This window comes from Planococcus citri, chromosome 2 (genome assembly GCF_950023065.1).
Source record: "Planococcus citri chromosome 2, ihPlaCitr1.1, whole genome shotgun sequence".
Taxonomy (NCBI): Eukaryota; Metazoa; Arthropoda; class Insecta; order Hemiptera; family Pseudococcidae; genus Planococcus; species Planococcus citri.
The window spans coordinates 28,272,872-28,295,271 of NC_088678.1; the positions used below are offsets into that span (position 1 = coordinate 28,272,872).

The window sequence follows — 22,400 nt, forward strand, 5'->3', positions numbered from 1 at the left end:
AATTTTAATTATTTTCGCGCTTATTATTATTTTTTTTCTAATGTCGATTTCTTGTTTGGAAAATAATTATGAGGTGGTACAGAAAGATTTGCTGCATTTATATTGTTTAAAAGCGTCAATTTTTTCCAACACCCTGTCGCGAGCAGGGCTCTTGCACGTTATACCAATTTTTTTTTTTTTTTTTTTTGGAGACTATACACGAAGTAGAAGTTTGTTTTTGTATTTCTTTTTTTATCATTTGCCCATTTGTATATATGAAAATTTTTTTCAAACGCGTCTTCTTTTTTATTTCCTTATTCCCCGCGGTAGTATTTTGTTTTTTACGTTTATTTTTTTTTGTTTTGTTTTGTTTCCTTTGCGAGAACTTTTTTGCCAAGATGTAAATTATCGTTATTGTTCGAATGTGTTTTAGCATTGAGTACTTAATTTTTAATTAACTACGTAAAATTACGAAAGGAGAAATTTCATTAGGATGAGATAATAGAGAATTTGTACACATTCCTTAATATCGATAGGATTAACGAATCGGGAAAGTTGGCTGAAATTTCTTCATATCCTTTTCATATATTTTTTTTCATTTGTTTGTTTGTTTTTCTTGAATCACCACGTACTGCATACTACGATTTTTAAACATAATATTAAATTTAATAAAAAAAAGACGTATTAAATTAGGTTTTTTTTCTCTTCATTTTTTTTTTCTTTTTGCGTAAGTGCAATGTTTTTTTTAATGTATATAAGAAGTCCATTTTTAATTGATTTTTATCTATGTAATTAATTGTGCTATTTGTTCATAGTGTATATATGGATAAAAGAATTTTCCTTTCGTCTTTGTGTAATTATTTTATATTTTATGTATTTTTTTTTTCGCCCTTTTTAACATTTCAGACTATATTGTTGATAATAATATTTAATGGTAAATATTAATATTAAAGAACAGTATTTATTTGAGTAAAATTCTTTTCTAGTGATTTTTGTATCTTCTGAACAATTGAAAAAAATTTTCAATAAATAGATTACTATGCGTCAGTTTTGATAGTTTTTTTTATTATGAATAATATTACATTATGATTAAAAAATAACATACTTATTATACAACACATAAAAAAGTGACGTGAATGAAGCTGCGTACACACTACGAAAAAACAAAGCTTAGTGCCAAAGATATGTCACGTATTGGCAAAAAGAGTATTAAGGTTAGTTAACCGTAAATTCCATTAAACGCCGCGTGATGTGTAGGATGATTGATTGTTTGATTATGATTATTGAAATTAGCGATGAATTCTTGAAATATCAAGAGGTTAGAAGTGTTTTCCTTTTGACGTTCGGGTGACCATTCTTTGACCTTTTGAAGGCCCAGCTGTACGGTGAATACCGGTGAGAGTACTTGGAAGTTTCCATTTTTCATATACATTTCGTATGCCTGGAAAATGTAAATAATAGTGTGAAATTTGTGTGTTGGGGAGGGGGTTGCCCCTGGATGACCCACTCCCCCCCAAAAAAATGAGTTAATTAAAATGCATGCATTGAAATTTGAAATTTATGGATTTTTGTCCTAACACATAAATCTAAACTTCAATCCCACCCCCTCACTTTCCCTGGGCAATAGAGTCCACATTACATCTTGTACGTAGTAAAACGGGTCAAATGAGGATTGCAAAAAGATCAAAACGAGAAAACTTGGTGCCGAAATTCAATGCCTGAATCACTCCAATTGAAATATTATAAATCAAAAATATTCATTCATTATTTTTGGAGATTAATCATATTTTTCAATTTTTTTTTGGTCAAGTAAGATATTTATACAGTCGATTCTGATGAAATTAAATGAAAAAAAAGAAAGATTTTTGATCTATTTTTATTGATTGCATTCATTTGAATTGTAAAAGATCTATAGAAAGGAGGATTTTTTCAAAATTTTGAAAGCATTTTAGTTTGGATATTCCAGCCCATTCCACGTTGACGAAAAATATTGTGTTTTGAAAGAATTTTCGCAGTTTTCAAAAATGTTGAGGCACGTAGCGTTCCTCTCATCTAATGGTGGCCGCTGAGGTCAAAGATTATAGAAAAGCCAACACGGAAACAGATTTTCACTATTTTTGGGTTATACGACCTTTCCTATTCCTCCAAATAAGCTTCTATAAGGCCAAATCTATTCTCCAAGACTCAATTCCTACGAATTTTCTAGTTTAAGAGCATAAAAAAAAATCATCAAAGTTTTGATTTGATTGAGCATTGTTTCCAAATCAGTAAAAAATAGCCACAATTTTTGCGAAAATTGTATAAAAATTTGCCAAGAAGTCATGAAAAGTGGTTTAAAATGATTGAAAATTAATGTAGGTCACTTGTAAAAATATTGATAAAAAATTTAGACAGCATTTCACTACTCCTCCCCCCTCCCGTGTTATTTACAATTTTCAATGAAACATTTTCTCATCGTCATTATACAAAATTGGAGTGAATCGAAGTCAGATATAGGTAATATAAGTTTTAAATTTCGAAAAAAGTCGAAAATTCTGAAAAAAATTGGTAAAAAAGTAAAATTCAAAAATTTTTTGACAACCAACAAAATTTTTATGTTTTTAAATTTGAAAAAATTCAGTGTTTGGATTTTGAAAACAATTTTATGATAGGTATAAAATTTTGTAATTATAAAAAAATTGGAAAAATTTTTGAAGTTCAACAATTTTTTTTTGCCTTTGAATGTGAAAAAATATTCATTTTGTATAAATTGAAAGTTTTTGTGGAGAACAAACGTGCAAAAAATTTGAAATTTTGGTGAAATTTCATTTTGGAATTTTGAAGGTAAAAATTGCGAAATATTATTTTTGAAAAAGAAATTTTAAAAGCGATCGAGAATTTCAATTCATATTACGAGTATTTTCCTTTCAAATGCAGAGGTAACTTACCTATTCAAAAATGGCATTACGACTCATTTGACCCTGTTTCATTCTGATTTTGTAGTGAGGTAGTCGGAGGGCCCGCATAAGGATCACTTGCACCCCCCTGCCAATCCTACGGGACAACTTTTTTCTTAAAGGGGGAGTCCTAAGGAACATTTGTAGCCCTTGTCCTCAAAAAAAAGTGGCCCTACTTACAAAATGGCGGCCATATTGATTGACAGGTCACCCGAAATCGCAAATTTCGAGTTCCAACATAGGACTAGCATGAAAAATCTTAAACCGTACAAAGGTATAGATCGAAAGAGCTGGAAAAAATTCATCACCTGTCAAAATTTTAAATGCTAAAGTGCCTTTTTCGATTTTTGAAGAATTTTTTGTCCCAAATGTGAGAAAAAAATCAAAATTTTACCAAATTGACCTAGAAAGCTAAAATTTGGGATGTACCCTATTCTCGACCTACCAAATCGATTGGAAACTGTTTCAAACCGTTTTGCGCAGTTTTGGAGCCTCCGGTAGATAAACTTGAAATTCCCACAAAATTTCATCAAATGGAGTTGGAAAGCCAAAATTAATTCTACAAACTAATTTCAATACTCTATAAAGTCGACTGCAGGTAAATTTCAAGTCGTTTTGGAGCTTCCAGCAATTTTTTGAAAATTGCTGGAGCCTCCAGTAAATTTTTGAAACTTGAAATTTCCCCAAAATTTCCTCAAAATGGAGATGGAAAGCTGAACTTGACTGTGCACTGCAATTTTAACACCCTCTGAAGACGACTTCAGGTGGGTTCAAGTAATTTTGAAGCCTCCAGTGACTTTTTGAAAGGTTTCATGGAATTTTTAGCAGAGTTGAAATTTCCAAAAAGTAGCTGGAACCTTCAAAACCACTTGAAACCATCATACAGTCGACTTCATATTATTGTGTTGAAATTAGTTTGCAGAGTAAATTTCGGCTTGCTAGGAATTTTGAGGAATTTTTTAAAATTTCAAAAATCTACTGGAGGCTCCAGTAATTTTCAAAAAATCGCTGGAGGCTTCAAAACAACTTGAAATTCACCTACAGTCGACTTCATAGCGTATTGAAATTAGTTTGTAGAATTAATTTCGGCTTTCCAACTCCATTTGATGAAATTTTGTGGGAATTTCAAGTTTATAAAATCTACTGGAGGCTCCAGTAATTTTCAAAAAATCGCTGGAGGCTTCAAAACAACTTTAAATTCACCTGCAGTCGACTTCATAGCGTATTGAAATTAGTTTGCAGAATTAATTTCGGCTTTCCAACTCCGTTTGATAAAATTTTGTGGGAATTTCGAGTTTCAAAGATCTACTGGAGGCTCCAAAACAACTTGAAATTCGCCAGCAGTCGACTTCATAGAGTATTGAAATTAGTTTGCAGAATTAATTTCGGCTTTCCAACTCCATTTGATGAAATTTTGTGGGCATTTCGAGTTTCAAAAATCTGCTGAAGGCTCCAGAACTGCTGGCCGGTCGAAAATATGGTATATCCCAAATTTCCGCTTTCTAGGTCAATTTGGTAAAATTTTGATTTTTTCTTACATTTTGGCCAAAAAAATTCACCAAAAATAGAAAAAGGCACTTCAGCACTTGAAATTTGGACAGGTAATGAATTTTTGCCTGCTCTTTCGATCTACCATTTGGCTCTAGAAATCCACAGATACTCATTTTGAAAAATCTTCGATTTACAAATTGAGTGATGACTCAACCTCAAATTTTTTTCTTCAAATTTCACAATTCAATTTTTCAGTCTAGGTTTTCTCGCTTGAAAATTTTTGAAATTATTCCTTTGATCTTTTTTCTGGTATTAAAGGGTTAAGAGCAAATTATTCCACTACCAGTTGAGATCTTTTTTTAAAAACCATTTCCATTGAATATCATCTTACTCCTATACATCACCTCTCTCTTCTCTTGGAAAATAAATAGACTTCCGGGAAAAAAACATACACGTTTCGAAAATCCAGGAAATTCCCATTCATGGGCAATTGGGCATTGTGAGCAATGAAAGTGAAAGCCTTATAAAATTTTTCAACGTCCCTTCTTCACCCCCCCCCCCCACCCTGAACTCGAAACTCTCAGGCATAAGCTTATACGTATGAAAGTAAACATAAGATTACACATTGTAAATATACTCACGTGAGAACTTCGTGTAAAACCGTATCCGATGAAACTTTCATTATAAAATGGTCCGGAGCGATGCTCGACGAAGAAAGGCTCGTAGCATAAATGAAATTTCGGAACATCGTAAACAATCTTGACATCGTCAAAGGTATCGTGTATCTTTTCCCATCTGCGCAAATAAAGAAACACTCGTATATGTATACTATACACCCTCTTGTTAGGTACCTACTCATTTATCCCTCCCCCTCCCCGCCCCTTCTTTTGAAAAAATTCTTCTACGTACTTGGCAAAATCTGTAGCATTCTGGTTCAAGGCGAATACATCCTTATGGAAAGGTTGTGCTTGTCCTTTACGTTTCAGATTCACGAGTTCGGCTTTGTTGGCAGGAAATTTGGCTTTTTTGGAAATCTCGTAGGTTGGAATGACGAGTCCGTTTTTAAAGACTGGTTTATCTTTGAAGAATTTATCCAAAGAGGCGCTCATTTTGGGAGAGGGGATGATATCGATGTCTAACATGAGATGATACGAAGTGAGCGAGTTGTATTTGGCCAAGTTCCTCATTGTATTTTGAGGGTATCCGGGGCCTTGAGGGTATTGCTTGGATGTGTCGGTGGATTTCTTGATTTGGATGTTGAGAATATCGTTGACCGATGAAGAGCAGGAGATTGATTCTTGGTAACATTGCGATAGGGTTTTGTTTTCGATGAGATCGGTTTCTTTGGGAGTTGCCAGACTGAAACATGTCCGGTCGTAGATGTCTGATTTGCAACGTTTCAAGTATCGAAGGAATTCTGAAAACAGAAAAAAAGATTTTAGCTTTTCAAATGGGTGAGAGGAGGGAGAAAGAGTTGCGAAGACTCACTTTTGAAGGCGCAGTATTCGTTAGGTTCGTTGACATATACAGCCAATGAAATAGGCCCGGTCCATTTCGAGGCAGAAAACCCAAACGAGGTTAATCTATCCAGAGACGATTGAGTGGTCAAAGTGACTTCGCTGATTTTGGAAATAACTGCGTATTTTTCTCCATAGGCGACTTTATCGTACATTAAATACTTATCATTGGGGCTGGTACGTGAACTGGATAGAATAACTTCTTGGTTCGGTTCCTCTAGACGTTTTTTCTCAGCGTAATACTTGGCGATACCGTAGTTACTTATTTTCGACTCGTAGCTTTGTTTTATGCCCAACATCTGATGCAGACTTTTCGGTATAAATGAGGTGATCCTCATCGTAGCCGTTTTGATTTCCGCGTACTTTTCCGGTCTCAGGTATTCGAAGTAGTTTTTCTTTATGAATATCTTATCCTGCTCGGTGATATCGTCGTCCTCTATCATATAGTAAACGATGAACCATAAACTGGCATCTTGCAGGGCGAAATTGATTCTATCGGGTGATGCGTTGAAGTAGCGACCAAACAGTGAAGTCAATTCGTTGAATTTTTCGAAGTGTTTTTCCAACTTGTATAACGCTTTTTCGCCATTTTCGTTCGCTGTGCTCAAATCGAACTGGCGTTTGTCGCAGTACGCGTTGCAGTGTGATGTCGGCGGATTTACGATGATCAAGAATGTTATCGTGAACCATATCATGAAAATGGAGAGGAATACAAATGGTATCAACCGGGTGGTGGAGTCTTCGTTTTGTACGATAATCTGAAAATTAAATGTGTGATGAGTTAAAATAGCTTTTGTGGTTATTCTTATGTTGGCTAATTATGGGACATCCTGCTTACAAAATTGAGTTATGCGTTAGCCTGGATTGCCGGGAGGGGGGAGGGTGTCAAGGGATTTTGACCAAATTAAGCGAGACTTTCATTGTGAGTTGAAAGTCAATTAGTTTTTTCAGTTTCGAAAGTGCCCTTTGAAGGGAAATAGGGGTCTTCAAAGAAGGGAAATTTTCAAAAATAATTTTTTGATTATGTTTCTCAATTTTTTGAAACAGGCAATAATGGCCAACAAATTGTCATTGCTACATTCCAAAATATTTCCCTCGTTTTAGAAATGATATCTGTCTATATTTTGGTATAATTAATGCAAAATATTTGCGAAGAAAAAATTTTCAAAACACGAATTTACCCCAAAAAATCTGTTTTTAATTACTTGGAAACCCCCTAAATCTGAAGTTCTATTTTTTGGAACGGGGCTGTTTTCCCAAAACAGGTTGGGTGAGAGCTAGAGCGAAAACCCCTCGATTTTTTTCAAAAATACCCCCTCTTGCGAACCATCCTAATGCATTACAAAGTACCATTTCCTCATTTCGTCGCTAATTTCATGGAATCCATATTCTTACCCCTTTCATATTCTACTCCACCTATTCGTATTTAGCCTGTTAAACCTTCTAAAATTCCTCTCATTTATATCAAAGCATTTTGTCACGAAGATTACTCCCATCAGCTCTTCCAAAGTACATACATTACATATGTACAAATAATCCTGAAATCGTATGGAGGAAATCATGACAATTTCTTTTGACTGCTCAACAAGTAAGTAGATATTAATGAGTGAATTTTAATTCCTTAACAGTCCAGATGATAGTTCCCAAAACGTTGATCTATTTCACTTTTTGCTCGTGTTATTTTCAAGTTATTTTTATAACCACTAAAATAAAATAGCTTTTTATATAGAATCCAATTTCATCAATTGTTTTTTTGAAAATCAATTTTGAATCATTCTTGCGAAAAAAAAACACGTGAATTTTAATTGAATTTGGGAAACGAAAGCTCAAAATTTTGAATCGCTTTTGAGATTGAACAAAGAGTTTCAGAATAAAAATGATAAGGACCAAATCAGTAAAAAACCAAAGAAGTCGTTTTTCAGCCATTAGTTTTTTTATGAGAGGCTCCTTTCTTCAAAATATTTTCAAAAAACTGCGAATTCTGAAATTTGAAAATTTACTACAAAAATTATGAGAGAACAGAATTTCAAGTCATGTGCCATTATTTTTTACTAGAAGCATGATCGTATTCAGGAGGGGGGGGGGTATAATCGCCCCCAAGGCCTAAAAATCCTTAGATTGAATTTCATTTCCTTCAATTTCTTGCAAACAAATTTTCAAACATTTTCTGTACTGGCTTTCTTTAAGCCAAATTGTATTTTCCCGCCAATTTTTCAAATTTTGAGGGTAGAAATGTTTTTTTTTTGTTTTTTTTTTTGTTTCTTGAATTATGAATTTCCAGTGCTTTTGCTATATTTTCGTTCAGCCCGGTTTGCTTTCCTTTTTTGAAATCGAAATTTCTAAAAAGTTCTTATTCAAATCTGAGGAGTGTTAAATTAAATCTGGAAAAATCAATTTCCCGATCAGAAATGATGTTTTTTGTTGTGAAAAATTCATTGCAGAAATTTTAAAAACTTTACTCAAATCAACACATTTTCCAGTTATAGATGTCAGTAGTTGATTAAATTCGTCATGAAAATTTCTAAAATGTATAGGTACAATCATCATAGGTATACAAATACATTTTTTTTTTTTGATACTTGGGAACTTTTAAATGAGCAAGTTGGGAATTTTGTGATTATATTGTTCCCTACTTATGACTCATTTATCACCTCCCCCCCTCCCTCGGGAGAAAATCTTGGATAAGTGTCTGACTGGGGGGTTCATTTTTGAAATATTCACAATATTCACATACAAAAAAACTGTAAATTTTGGAATTTTTCCTTGTAACTTTGGTCTTACCTGAAAAACTGAAGTTCTTGTGCTCACAAGGGAACCTTTTGAACTGGCATTTTCCGATTGAGTCAACCGAAGCTAGATAGAAAAAGTATGTCTTATAAACCTATATCCAAAATTTCAAGTTGTAAAGCTCATTTTTGGATTTTTAGAGAATTTTTGAAATTTAAAAAATTCAAAAAAGTTATTAGGTATGTAAAGGCGATTTTAAAACTTTTTCACGAAATATAAATGTTGAGCAAAGTGAACCAATGTGAATAATTCCTTCAAACAACTATTGGAGCTTCCAGGAATTTTTCAATTTTCTCCAGAAACTTCAAATCATTATGGGAAATCTAAAAATTAACTTTGGACCCGAAATTTTGGTAGATGTTTATTATGAAATTTTGGGAGGGTCAATTCAAAAATGAATGACGTTTAATTCTCCAGAAATTTGGAAACAGGCTAGGAGGTTCCAAGAAAGTTGAAATTTGATTTTTTTCAGTTTTTCTAGAATTTACAAATTGGTCAAAAATTCGCTTTTGAACTGGCACTTCTGGAATTTCGCGTTAACCTCTTAAAACAGTTGAGAGGATGCCCATCTGCCCAATACGCACCGACCAAAGTTCTGGAGGCTTCAGAACTGTTCGAAACCGTTTCCAATCATTCTGTGATTTAAAAATGAGATACGTGGCAAATTTCTGCTCTATTGCTCAATTTGGTAAAGTTTTGATTTCTCGAATTTTTAGCCCTTTGATTGTCAAAAATTCACCAAAAATCGAAAAATGCCTTTCAGCACCTCTAATTTTATTATGGTGAATGGTGATGTTGATGTATTTTTAAATGCTCTTTCTTTTTAGCTTCGTCCGGTTCAGAAAATTTTTTGTGCCATTTCCAAAATAGGCTCTTTTTAAAAAGAAGTAGTATGTACTGTACTTAGATTCCCCCCCCCAATTTGGATCAACGAAAAATTAATTAGGTGATGTAAGTATGTATATGGATTTGCAATTTTTTGGATACTCTGAATTCAAAATATGATTTGGGTTTTTGTTTGAGGCTCTTGTGAAGCCCCTTTCACCAACTAAGGGAATGGGCAGGATTTGATGAATGACGAATGACCTACTTTGAGAAAATTGTTCTCGAACGAATCATTCTCAATTTTTATATTTTATGTACCAATAATAATGTTTCGTATTGTTTTGTCATCATGGTGAATTTTACAATATGGGGAGGGCTTTATTATCGAATAAAAAAACTTCAGCCAGCATCAAATTATGGCACTCGAATTTCGACCAGCTATGAAATTTTATTAAATAATTGTTTTGTACCCATATTATAGACATCAATTTATTTTTCTTATTTTTCAACTTAGGGAGTCTCCTACAAGGGGATAAACATCTTTGAATATTCTTTGACCGTCGCTGACGACGGGTTGATTTACTAGTACATATATATGAAAATAAGTTCGTTATTGCCCAAGGCTTTCTAGCCAATTGCTGGGCATTGACTGAATGGATGAACAGTTGAGTTGATGTTGAATTTTTTTGAATGGCTGCAATAATACCAACAGCCAGTTGAGTTTTAATAAAATTGCATTAAGAATTCTGATCGGATACCTAATTTTGAAATTTCAGTCGTCCAATTTGTTTGTTCACTTCCTCTCTCTCTCACTCCATAAAGAACTCTGTCGTCATGTAATTGGCCTATCTACATATTTACCTACTTCTTTGATCTTTGGGATCGGCAAACTATTAACTAATTTACACTTGTGTGGTTTGAGTTGCTATATACTTGTATAAATACCTAGATGCTATATTGCCAGTCGAATTATTCGATGCCCGACATGGAACGCATGAATAAATCTACATCTACCCGATTAAAATCTAATCTGTTTCAATAAGCTTGAAAACAAATTATCTAGGTATTCTGCTCAGGTATGAAATTTTTTTAAATAATTTGTACTCACCGACATCAATTTATTTTTCTTATTTTTTGATATTTTTCAACTGGGGGGGGGGGTTTACAAGGGGATAAACATCATTGAATATTGTTTGACCGTCGCTAGCAACGGGTTGATGTGCTAGTTATCATTATAATACGTATATTCTTTTAGTTTAGGAGAGAGATAGAAATTGGCCCAAGCGAAGCGACGACAAGAGCATTCAAAAATTCGTATTTCACAAGGTGAAAAACAATAATGCGTTTTTTAAAAATTTGTTCATTTTTTCGGCTTCAAAATTTTAGAATTCGAATGTTGTTGAAAATGAAAAGCAAACGGACCTGAGCGAAGCGAAGGCAAAAGCTTGTTTCGTGAAGTAAAAAAAACAATATTTTTTCAGCTAAAAACGTATTTTGTTAGGTTTAAAAATATTTAAAAATTTGAATACCTAGTTAGATTTTTCAAAGTTCAATTTAAAAAAAAAAACAAAGGCTTAAACTAAGCTAGGACTAAAGCTTTCAAAAATTCGTATTTTAAGAAATGAAAAACAATAATGTTTTTTTTTTTAATTTGTTCATTTTTTTGGCTCCAAAATTTTAAAATTCGAATGTTGAGTTTTTAAGAATTTAAAATTTTGAAAATTAAAAACAAAGAGGAATTTGAATACCTAGAAGGTAATTAAAAATTAAAAATTTTAAATACAGTAAAAGACGAACAAACAGGATCGAGCAAAATGAGGGCAAAAGCCTGTCAAAATTTATGTTTAGAAAAAGTGAAAATAGTATTTATTTGGTTAAACAGGGGGTCCCTAGAAGGCCTCGGGGTTCTTGGCGATCACTGGGTTACATCATAGGTCAGTCCGCCTCTGAGCCCTGTATTTGGCTAAAAATTGTCGAAGTCTTGTTTTCTACCAAAAGTGGCAAAAAGTCTCATTTTTTGCCTAAATTCCCAGAAAATCTCCTTTTTTGGCAAAAAATTGCTAATAGTCAAGTATGTTTTTTTGCTAACAAATTCCAAAAAATTTCACTGTTTTATTTAGCGTTTTGGGGAATCAAAACGCTTGACTCTACACTCAGCAGATATGTGTTCTTCAGCATATTTGACACATTGCGGCGGCAGATTGCAATAATTACGAGTGTGGCCAAATTTCTGGCATCTAAAACACTGAGAGAAATTGTGCACTTTTTCTCAACAGTGATAATCGCATGAAACAGAGATACTGCATTATAGATTTTACGGCCATCAGCAGAATTTGGTACTGTAACATCACATACAGGAATCACATTTCCATTTTTACGTAATCTGGTAACCATGATTGTTGGTATTTGAAGGAGCTCCAACTCTGATTTAATAGCAGCTTCATCTATTGTAGTCGGCAGTCCTTTTATTACAGCTGATTAATTTGTTTTCTTGAGAATTTCTGAATGTATAATATTTCTTACAAAGCTGATCATACTATCGCGTTAAATTGCGGAAGTCATCTATGCTGGTGGGGCAGATTCAAATTTGCTTGTTCAGCAGTTTTATCTTGAAGTCATTAACAACAATATGCTTACTTAATCGTAGTTTACTTGTGAATATAATCAGAGTATTCAGTAAGAAATATTGACAGAATTTTCTCTTTAACTTCTTCAATTACAACTGGATTAGGGTTATTGTCCAGAACATCAGCTACTTGTATTGTACTGAATTTATTTTGATAATGATTGGCTTGTCTTCTTTGATGGAACCAGAAATTTTAACGGCTTTCTTTGGTTTACAAAAACCTCCAGCTAGGACATCCTCGAGCTCAGTCATCATTTCAGCCTTCTTCTTTTTGGCAATTTCGTGAATTTCATCTTTACTAGGCATAATAAGAAGTCGAGTAGTTGTTGATGGCTCAGCATTTAAAACCAAACTTATATAGCCAAAGTAGAGCTGTGAACATTGTTTTTTTGATCTATGTAGATATAGTAGTGTAATACTTTATTTATTTTCGTTTTTATTTTATTGCCAAAATGGAAGTAAAATTTTTTAAAATGATAGTGCTGTAGATAATAATTAATTTTTGTAAATTTTATTGCCAAAGCCAAAGGCGATAAGTCAGTTTACTTTTTCTGCCGCAAAAGCGCTGCGAACTCGAGTTACCCCCGGAAACCAACTTGTATGTGTTGCGAGGTAGATCCAATGCAACATGCAGAATGGGTTGCATACTGCTTTTTGGAAAACCACCCTTCAATTTGAGGTCATGAAATTGCCTGTCAATAGAGTTGAGAGTTGAACATTTTTCTCTGGGGATCGAGCTTTGTTTTCAAGATACTTTTTCTTTAACTCAAGAGGGTTTTTATAACAGGTCTTTCTGGCCAGGAAAAGCATTTCATTTTGCTCGATGACTTTTATTTTTTAAAAAGCTCTAAAACAAGTCTTTATTTTTTGTCCGTAAGTCTTCCTTTTTTTTCAAATTTTTAAATTGAGATGTGAAAAATCTCAATTTTTTGTTTTAGGAATTCAGTTTTTAACGTAAAAATATAAAAAATTGAAAATACATCAAATACTTCTCGAATACTCGACTACCTGTTAAAAAAAATGTTCTTGATGTGTTTTCTTAATAATTTTTGAAAAGCTTTTTCTTGTAAGATTTTGTAAACACGATATTTTTTATAATGAAGGGTGGGAGGGAGGAAGCAAAATTAGTCCACTTTCTATTTTGAAAAGTCTCCTCGATCAATAACGCCAAAAATTAATTACCTACGCATAAATGTAAAACAAACTAATAAACGACCCCTGGATACAAAAAAAAAATTAAATCACATTTCTAAAAACAAACATCTCGAATACAAAGAAAAAAAAACTCCTTCAAGGCTCATCGTGCGAAAACAAACAAAACGTGAGAAATTGACATAACAATAGAGATGCCGTTGTATGCACGGACGTGGACGAAGCAAGAGGAAGAGAAACTGCATCGCGACGGAAAGGAAAATTAACCTTAAACAAATTTTTCTAAACAATCACGTCATCGCTTAATATCCTCGTCGTTGTTTATTCGCACGCGTTTGAGCTACTTCAAAGAGTGACGTGTTTTTTTTCTCATTTACTTCCTCTCCAGCGACAATACATAAAAACAACGAGTCGAGTTGCTTTCTTTCAAATACCCATCGAAGTTGACAAAAGCTCTTTTTACTACGTTAGGTACTTTATTATCTCATATAGTACGAGATCCAAAAGCTCCTCGCAACTCGCCACCTTTGAAGCATGTTGACGTCTGCTACGACGACCTTTTTTTTCCCTTTCTTTCTTTAATGAAAAGCTCATCATGCATAATAAATACCTATATGTATACTCACCGATGACGGTAGATCATCGTTGGGGTTGAATACTTGGGTTTCTTTTTTAGTAGTACGTGGATTGTCTTCGAAATCGTCGAATTCGTCGTCGTGTGATTCGTTACACTCGCACGATACTTTAACCTTAATTAAATTATTCGCGTGACCGATTGCGGGCATTTTTTATAATATACTATCTACGAGTGGTTCTCGTTATGCTGGAGAACATTCGACTAATACGGACGCCAGCTCGGAGCAAAATATTTATAGAAGTGCTGCTTGCATGTTTCGGCGAGATGAGGTCCACACAGCGTGGTTTATTGATTTTTCTGAACGCGCCCCGGCTGCTGGGATGCGCAAACCTGTGAGAATTTTCGGTACAGGGGCGAGAATCGACGCTGATATTGTATGGGTAGTTGACTGGGTATTCTCTCATCATCGTGTGTAAATACTCGTACCTCTACCTATTCTCTTTAGCTCGCGAGCACCGCACGCCGACGTACGAATAATTAGAAAACAACTCGCAGGTAATTAGCTTTTATCTCGGGTTGAGTCGGTCGCGGTCGCCGCCGTCAAAAGGTCAACTGTCCGCGTCGAGTGGGTGTGATTTTCCAAGAAAAAAAAACGGAAAAGATTTCACTTTTTTGGCCTGGGTGAATTTCCATCGTTTTTTGATTTAATTAACCCAGTTGAAAAATTTACATACGTATCGTCTCGATGCTCGTACCAACTGAACGGTAATAATTAACGATGCTTAAGGGTCAATGGTTCCTAAAATTTCACGCTCAATGATCCTTTCGAACCTCGTAAGCCAGACATACCCCTGCTACCTGATTGATTATCGTGGGGACCTGCAAACAGGAAGTCAACTTGGGCAAATACGTTCGTTATATAGCTCCTCGATCCGTCTGTCTGATTATCAAAAGGTACCTTAAAGACCCCTTAATTTATTGTCGAATTCTTGTAAAAACAACAGCGATAGAGCGCTGTCTACGACTACAGGTGTGATAATTGTACTCGGAGAAGGTGAACTTTTCACACCTTGTTTTATATAACAGCTAATTCTTTGGATTACTCGGTGTGAATTACAGCCAAACAGTGTGATCGAAGAGAAATGTCTTACCTGTGTTTAATTTTGTTGTTCGTTTCCGCGTACTCGTTACCGGTCTCGTTCGATGAATCGGAAAACGAGATCGATAATCCGGACTACGATACGTTTCAGAATCTGCAACAACTCGGTGATAAATTATTCGGTGATCCGAAAAATTCCAGTGGTAGGTGTTTTTCCTGTGATTGTGATGAACGATGATGATGGAAGATGAGCTCTTTCACTTGGACGTGGGTATATGGGAGATGAGTTTATTTGAGAGTGTTTTAATTTATACGACGATGATGGTGGTGTTGCAGGAGATCATGTGGCTAAATGGACTCCGAACAGTGGTGTGTTCCCGGAAGAGCTAGGGGAGTATGCTGAAGGCGATATCCTGCATCCTATTTCGTTCACGAGGAATGGATTGAAAGCCAAGTCATCCAGATGGACGAATAAAGTTATTCCTTATGAGATCAGTCCTTATATAAGTAAGTAAACAAATATGGATGATGGGTTCAAGATTAATTTGGATGATACTCGCTTTTTCTCCATTCGCCCTCCCTCTCCCCTGGTATTTACCATAGGATGGAGTAATTTTTTTAGAAACAAACAAACAAACAAACAAGCATAGCCAGCCTACCTATTATCATAGATTTTAGCGCCAAATTCACTGATCATTTTTTGATAATACTACTTTCAGAATTTCGCTAACATGATCCTGAAAAAATTTCAAAAATTTTAGTCGCCACAGAAGGTCATCGATACTTCTTGATTTTTTAGTAGTCGGGGGCCCGCATAAGGATCTATTGCACCCCCGCACCCCCCCCCCCCGGCTGATCCTCCGGGCCAACTTTTTTCTTAAAGGAGGAGTCCTAAGTGGCCCTACTTATTACAAAATGGCGGCCATTCTGTTTGACAGGTCAGCCGAAATCGCAGATTTTGCGTTCCAGCATAGGACTTGCAGAACATTTTTCAACCCGTACAAGGATAGATCGAAAGATCGGGCAAAAATTTATCAACTGTCAAAATTTCAAGTGCTAATAAAAGTGCGTTTTTCGATTTTTGGTGAATTTTTAAAAATCAAATGTAGGCCAAAAATGAGAAAAAAATCAAAATTTTACCAAATTGACCAAGAAAGCTGAAATTTGGGATATATCTTATTTTCGACATGCCAAATCGATTGGAAACTGTTTCAAACCGTTTTGAGCAGTTCTGGATCCTCCAGCAGATTTTTGGAGCTCGAAATTCCCACAAAATTTCATCAAATGGAGTTGGATAGCCGAAATTTACTCTGCAAACTAATTTCAATACGCCAGTAGATTTTTGAAACTTGAAATTTCCCCAAAATTTCATCAAACGGAAATAGGAAGTCGAAATTCATTCAGCAAACCAATTTCAACACGCTACGAAGTCGACTGCAGGTGGATTTCAAGTCGTTTTAGAGCCTCCAGCTTATTGAAAGGTCATATGGCGTTTTTTGGAAAATTGAAATTTCCAAAAAGTAGCTGGAAGCTTCAAAACTATTTGAAACCACCATGTAGTCGACTTCATAATGGCACGAAATTTATCAAACCGTACAAAGATGGATCGAAGATCAGGCAAGATTCATCTTATGTCAAAATTTCAAGTGCTAAAGTGCCTTTTTCGATTTTTGGGGAATTTTTGAAAATCAAATTTAATTTAGGCCAAAAATGAGGGAAAAAATCAAAATTTTACCAAATTGACCAATATAGCTGAAATTTAGGGTATACCCTATTTTCGATCTGCCAAATCGATTGGAAACTGTTTCAAACCGTTTTAAGCAATTCTGGAGCCTCCAGCAGATTTTTGAAACTCGAAATTCCCACATTTCATCAAATTGAGATGGAAAGCTGAAATTCATTCTGCAAACTAATTTCAATGCGCTACGAAGTCAACTGCAGAGGGGTTTCAAGTCGTTTTTGAGCCTCCAGCGATTTTTTGAAAATTACTGGAGCCTCCAGTAGATTTTTGAAACTTGAAATTCCCACAACATTTCATGAAATGGAGTTAGCAAGCTGAAATTTACTTTGCAAAGTACTTTCAATACGATATAAAGTCGACTGCAGGTGGATTTCAAGTCGTTTTGAAGCTTCCAGCTAATTTTTGGAGATTTTAATTTTCCAAAAAAACACCATACCTTTCAAAAAGTCGCTGGAGGCTCCAAAACGACTTAAAATCCACCTGCAGTTGACTTCGTAGCGTATTGAATTGAAATTAGTTTGCAGAGTGAATTTCGACTTTTCATCTCCGTTTGATAAAATGTTGGAGAAATTTCAAATTTCAAAAATTTTGATAAAAATGTTTCAAAAATGATGGAAAACTTGATGACGTTTTTTTGACATTTTTGGTGAAGGTTTTTCTAGAATTTTGATGAAAATATAAATTTTTCAACTTGTTTTTTTTTCAAATCTTGATGAAAATTTTTTAGAAATCTTGATACAATTTTACAAAAATGACGAAGATGGTGAAATTTTCTATAAAATGTTGATAAATTCTATTAATGCTCTTTCCAAATTTTGATGAAAATTTTTGAAAAATAATATCAGAATTATCTGGGGATTCGGACGTTGTTTCTTGGAACCGAAATGCTAATGAAATTTTTGATAGATTCTCATCAAAATATTTTTAAAAAAACATTCACAAAAAATCTTTTGATTTTTTGGATTTTTTAATTTTGAAAAAAGCTGGTCAAAAAGGCACTTTTGAGGTGTCACTCCCAAAATCGGCTCAAATGTGGATAAACTCGTTAAACAGGTCGAGTGTAATATACAACTCGATTTTTAGCTGTCCAACTTCATATTCACGCCTTTGGGAGCAAATTCAAAATTCTGGAGAAATTGAAAAATCGCGCTGGAGGCTCCAGAATGGCTGGAAATGGTGAAATTTGGATTTGGGTAATTAATATTAGTTTTGGGACTTACTTTGACCATTTCTACTGATCAAGTACGTACTTTTAAAAAAAATGCAAAAATCGCCAAAAACAGTCAATTCTGAATTTTCGAAAATTCGCCAAAAATCGAAAATTGAACTTGGGCAGCTGAAAATTTGGTTTTGAGGGTTTTAGACTATGCTCTTTCCAAAAATCGTAGTCCCGTTCAAATCGGAGTGTAACACCTCAAGAGTTTCCCTTGTAAGTAAACTTCACTACAATTTTGAAAATAAACGTTCAGAAAAAATTTTATTGTTTTCATCATTAAGTAGGTATGTACTTGATTAGAAAAATAATAATGAATTTTTTCATCACTTTTTTCCGAAATTTCAGTCAAGGTTTTTGAGAGGTTTTGCTAATGAATTTTTCGAAAATTTTAGTTGACATTAGTTGAAAATATTCATGATGGTTTTTCAAAGATAATGAAATTCCCCCCCCCCCCCCAAATTCTGATGACAATTTTTCTGAAATTTTGGTGATAAATTTCTATTTGAAAACTTCGAAGGGGTTTCAGAAATTCTGATGAAAAGTTTCCAAAAATTATAAAAATTAATTTTTTTTCGAAAATCTTCAATTTTGGTGATGATTTTTTCAAAAATGTTGGTGATAAATTTTTCAAAAAACATTATCAACATTGAATGCGTAAAATGTGGATAGTAATGATAATGAAGATTTTTGGGAAATAAAATTATTATGAAAAGTTTTCAAAAATTTCAACGATGAGTAATTTTTTAAAAATTTTCGTTGATAATATTTGATAACTTTTATGAGAACTTTTCACAGATGAAGAAATTTTGTTGACATTTTTTATGAAAGTTTTTATGAGAATTTTTTCAATATCCGGGGGGAGGGGGGAGGGAGAGGGAGTACACTTTTTTACAATTTTTGTGACAGTTTTTGTTAAACTTTTCATAGCGAAAATTTTTCAAAAAGGAAAACAACAATTTTTTTAATTTTTCCCAAAATTTTAGTGAACGTTTTTCCAAAATTATGGTGAAAATTTCTTAAAAGTTTTTGATTATGAATTTTTTGAAAGTTTTCGTGAAAGTTTTTGGAAGTTTTTTCTCGACTTTTTTTTAATGACGAGTTAATGAGAATTTTTTTGTTATTTTAACATTCAAAGATCCGTTTTGAATTAGATAGGTAACATGAACATTGATAATTTTGTGTCAAAAACATTGTAGAACAACATTACGAAAAAGTCAGCACAAATTATGCCTTCAAATCATTAGTTCAAACTGTGGTGTTTTCGGTGTTAATAGAATTGCATAACCAGTTTGCCGTAAATATGTGCATGATTTATTCCATATCAAGTCGGTCGCGAAACCTGTCTTGTAGGTAGTTTTTCGTGATGATGCAATGTTCATGGAAAAATCCGACTAGATATTCTCGAGGCTATCAAATACAAAAATTGTTTTTAATAATTTTTAAAAATTGTAAATATGTAGTACGAAATTGTTGTATTAAGAATTTCAAAAAAAAAAAAATTGTAATTTTGAAATCTTCTATTATTTTTTTGATAGATAAGACGAATAATTTTTATTTCTTGCCCTAATATAGAAACAATGTTCATAAAAATGCGTTTTTTTATTATAATTTTGGCATAATTACTCGTAGTTTTCAAAATTAAAAAAAAAAAAAATCATACTTCATATCAACTGCAAAATACATACGCTGCAAAAATTCATAAGAATTTCATTTTTTTTGTCACCTTTTCTTGATGGCAGTATAAAATAACTATCAAATACCTACATAATTAACGTTTGATGAAATTTTGAATTTTCTACAAGTGGTTATTATTTCAAGATTTTTAAACGTGTAATTATGATAAAAATGTTAAAATCATGTTAGAAAACGCAATTCTTATGCAAATTTTTTCGCTATATTTAGGCAAAAAAAATCGTATTTTTATCAAAAAACTGATAAAGTTTAGTATTTTAAAATTACTGAAAAAAAATTTTTTGAAATTTTTTACAGCAATTTTGTATTTACTTACTTACAATATTTTAAAGAATTATATCCCCGAAATTATCAAAAAACATCGTCGCGGTTTTTTTGGTGTGTTGTTCTACATAAAAAGGTTTTTTTTGAGAATTTTTCCAATATTTTCAATCCATGCTTTCATATTGTTTTTTAATTGTAAATTTTTAAATTGATTTTTTTATATGATTGAAAATTTTCAAATGCCCCTCCTACCCGAAAAACAAAATCACCCTTCGTGCAAATTTAGACCGATTCAGCGTGGATGACCCATAAGTAATTTAAATGTGAATTTATTTTACGTAGGAGGAAATGATCGTCAAATGATCTACGACTCAATTGAAGAATACCATAAAGTGACTTGTTTGAAATTCAAAGAAAGATCTTCCAATGATAAGGATTATGTGTATTTTACAAACAGCAATACCGGTTGTTGGTCTTCTGTGGGCAAGATTGGAGGTAGACAGGAGGTAAGTGTAATGTTTTAATTATCTCTACACTCGAATATTGTAACTCATTTTAGGAAGGAAATTAGTATTAGGTAATGTGCTTGATGTCATATTCAATAATTTTTATAATTTTATACATTTTCATTTTATTTTACCTATAAATGCAAGATGGGAAATTTTTTACGTGGTATTCCTTTGCATATTTTAATTTGCACGTACTCTGTTTCAGATAAACTTACAAACTCCTGGATGTACGACGAAAAAAGGAACCGTCATGCACGAAATGTTGCACGCTGTGGGTTTCATGCATGAGCAAAACCGTCCCGATAGAGACAAGTTCGTCACAATAAACTATAATAACATCGAACGAGGTAAATACTCCAGAGAATCGTTATCACTAGAGCTCGGATTTTTATGATTTGTCATATTTTCATTCATCGCAGAAGATCGCGCATATCCTATGGATTTTTGTGAATCGCACAATTCTGAGTAAAATGAGCCCAACTTGTTAGCGCATATTTTGCATATTTTGGGTATAAATGCATATAAATGCATATTTTAGACATTTTAAGCGCATATTCGTCATATTTTGGCCATTTTTTCTATTTTTCAGTCATATTTTGGAAATTTTGGCCAAGAATCCTTTTTTGGTAGCATTTTTCATTAAAAATGGAAAAACTTCAAAACAAAAACTTGAAAAAATGATTTAAAAAATTTTTTTTACCACGTTGAGGCGATTTGTATCTTGACCTAAAATTGATTATTCAAAGTGAAATTGAAGACTTTAACCTCTTTTTTTGAATTTCTCAATTTTCAGCCTTCCTTCACCTTTAGAATGAAAAATCCTTTGTATAGATACCCATATTGATGTTGCATAAAAGTGCATATTTTGATGGATAAGGGCATATTTTGTCATAATTTGATCAAAATAAATGCATATTTTATGCGCATAAAATGATTTTTTAAGCGCATAAAAATCCGAGCTCTAGTTATCACCTTGTAAATAATATTATACTTATTCTGTTTTTGTACGTAGTACATCTCACACCTACGTCATACCCATCTACCTATATAAACTTGAATTATTATTATCCTATTATCCCTCAACAACTGACGTACGTATTTTCTATATTTTCAAGGTAAAGAATCGAATTTCGAAAAAGCTGAAGTGGAAACTATCGACAATCAAGGCATCGGATACGATTACAGAAGTGTAATGCATTATTCTGGCAACGCTTTCTCAAGAAATGGATTACCAACAATAGAGCCAAAGGTGAGCATCTATGAAAAAAAATCTCTATTCTTTTTTTTTTGTTGGCCTTTTCTATGTCTTTAATATGTCGATATTGTGTAATGGTTTTATAGGTAAGAGGCACAACGTTAGGACAAAGAGACGGATTCAGTAGGAAAGATGTGCAGAAGGTGTTGAAAATGTACGGTTGTACGAAAGGAGGTAGTGGTGAAGGAGGAGGGTCTGATGGGGGATTCTTATCTGCGTTATCGTCTCTATTTTCTAAATGACGAATGTATCTCTTGTAATAAATTAATTTTTTTAAATATCGGTATTTTATTTTCGTTACACCCGAGAGTGGCGAAAAGTCTGATCAATTTTATCTACTCGTACTCGTCGAATTGGAGATATTTAATTTAGGAATTGTTTCAGGTTCGTGGAACTGTTTTAGGACAACGAGACGGACTCAGCAAAAAAGACGTTCAAAAGATACAGAAAATGTACAAATGCAATAAAAAGAAACGACCTTCTTCGTCGTCGGACGATTAATAAATTAATGTTTACGGTTATTATTGTTTTCTCATTTGTAGTACCTGCATAATTTCACTACTTACTGGCTTCTCAATATGAAAAGTCAGTGGCACGTATTAGCTTCACTCTCGTGGTTTGGCAATTTTACAGAACAATCGTGTAGGGAAATTATGTCAAAGGAATTGCATACTTGGTTTGTCGTGAACACGAGTATGCAATAAATTCCAATCGGGCAAAACGCTAAACGCTCT

The 22,400-nt window shown here is 33.5% G+C and overlaps 2 protein-coding genes across 3 annotated transcripts; one reads left to right on the forward strand and one right to left on the reverse strand.

Annotated features, from left to right (window-relative positions):
• Window positions 1–1,023: 1,023 nt before the first annotated feature.
• Window positions 1,024–14,195, reverse strand: LOC135835328 (beta-1,4-glucuronyltransferase 1-like). The gene is made up of 5 exons (XM_065349528.1): window positions 13,940–14,195; window positions 5,895–6,681; window positions 5,316–5,823; window positions 5,048–5,201; window positions 1,024–1,420 (listed from the first exon to the last, which is right to left on the reverse strand). The coding sequence occupies exons 1-5, from the start codon at window positions 14,096–14,098 to the stop codon at window positions 1,199–1,201; spliced, it is 1,830 nt and encodes a 609-aa protein (XP_065205600.1). The 5' UTR covers window positions 14,099–14,195; the 3' UTR covers window positions 1,024–1,198.
• A 284-nt stretch (window positions 14,196–14,479) lies between these two features.
• On the forward strand, window positions 14,480–22,187 carry LOC135835329 (zinc metalloproteinase nas-13-like). Of its 2 annotated transcripts, none has more exons than XM_065349529.1 (6): window positions 14,480–15,192; window positions 15,326–15,496; window positions 20,245–20,408; window positions 20,617–20,758; window positions 21,527–21,660; window positions 21,753–21,918. In XM_065349529.1, exons 1-6 carry the CDS (start codon window positions 15,033–15,035, stop codon window positions 21,906–21,908), a joined length of 927 nt encoding a protein of 308 aa, XP_065205601.1. In that variant the 5' UTR covers window positions 14,480–15,032; the 3' UTR covers window positions 21,909–21,918. The 2 variants fall into 2 exon arrangements, with proteins under 2 accessions (XP_065205601.1, XP_065205602.1); XM_065349530.1 differs by lacking the exon at window positions 21,753–21,918 and adding an exon at window positions 22,051–22,187 and having other exon boundaries at window positions 14,482–15,192.
• The last annotated feature ends 213 nt before the right edge of the window (window positions 22,188–22,400 follow it).

What these genes read in the sequence shown, in the direction of transcription:
- LOC135835328 (XM_065349528.1), bottom strand. Translation starts at nt 14,098, where the DNA reads ATGCCCGCAATCGGTCACGCGAATAATTTAATTAAGGTTAAAGTATCG. An exon ending in ACGATGATCTACCGTCATCG is followed by an intron (nt 6,682 to 13,939) that starts GTGAGTATACAT and finishes TTTAATTTTCAG; the next exon opens with ATTATCGTACAAAACGAAGA. An exon ending in AATGCTACAGATTTTGCCAA is followed by an intron (nt 5,202 to 5,315) that starts GTACGTAGAAGA and finishes TTATTTGCGCAG; the next exon opens with ATGGGAAAAGATACACGATA.
- LOC135835329 (XM_065349529.1), top strand. Translation starts at nt 15,033, where the DNA reads ATGTCTTACCTGTGTTTAATTTTGTTGTTCGTTTCCGCGTACTCGTTA. An exon ending in TGATCCGAAAAATTCCAGTG is followed by an intron (nt 15,193 to 15,325) that starts GTAGGTGTTTTT and finishes GTGGTGTTGCAG; the next exon opens with GAGATCATGTGGCTAAATGG. An exon ending in CTATAATAACATCGAACGAG is followed by an intron (nt 20,759 to 21,526) that starts GTAAATACTCCA and finishes TATATTTTCAAG; the next exon opens with GTAAAGAATCGAATTTCGAA.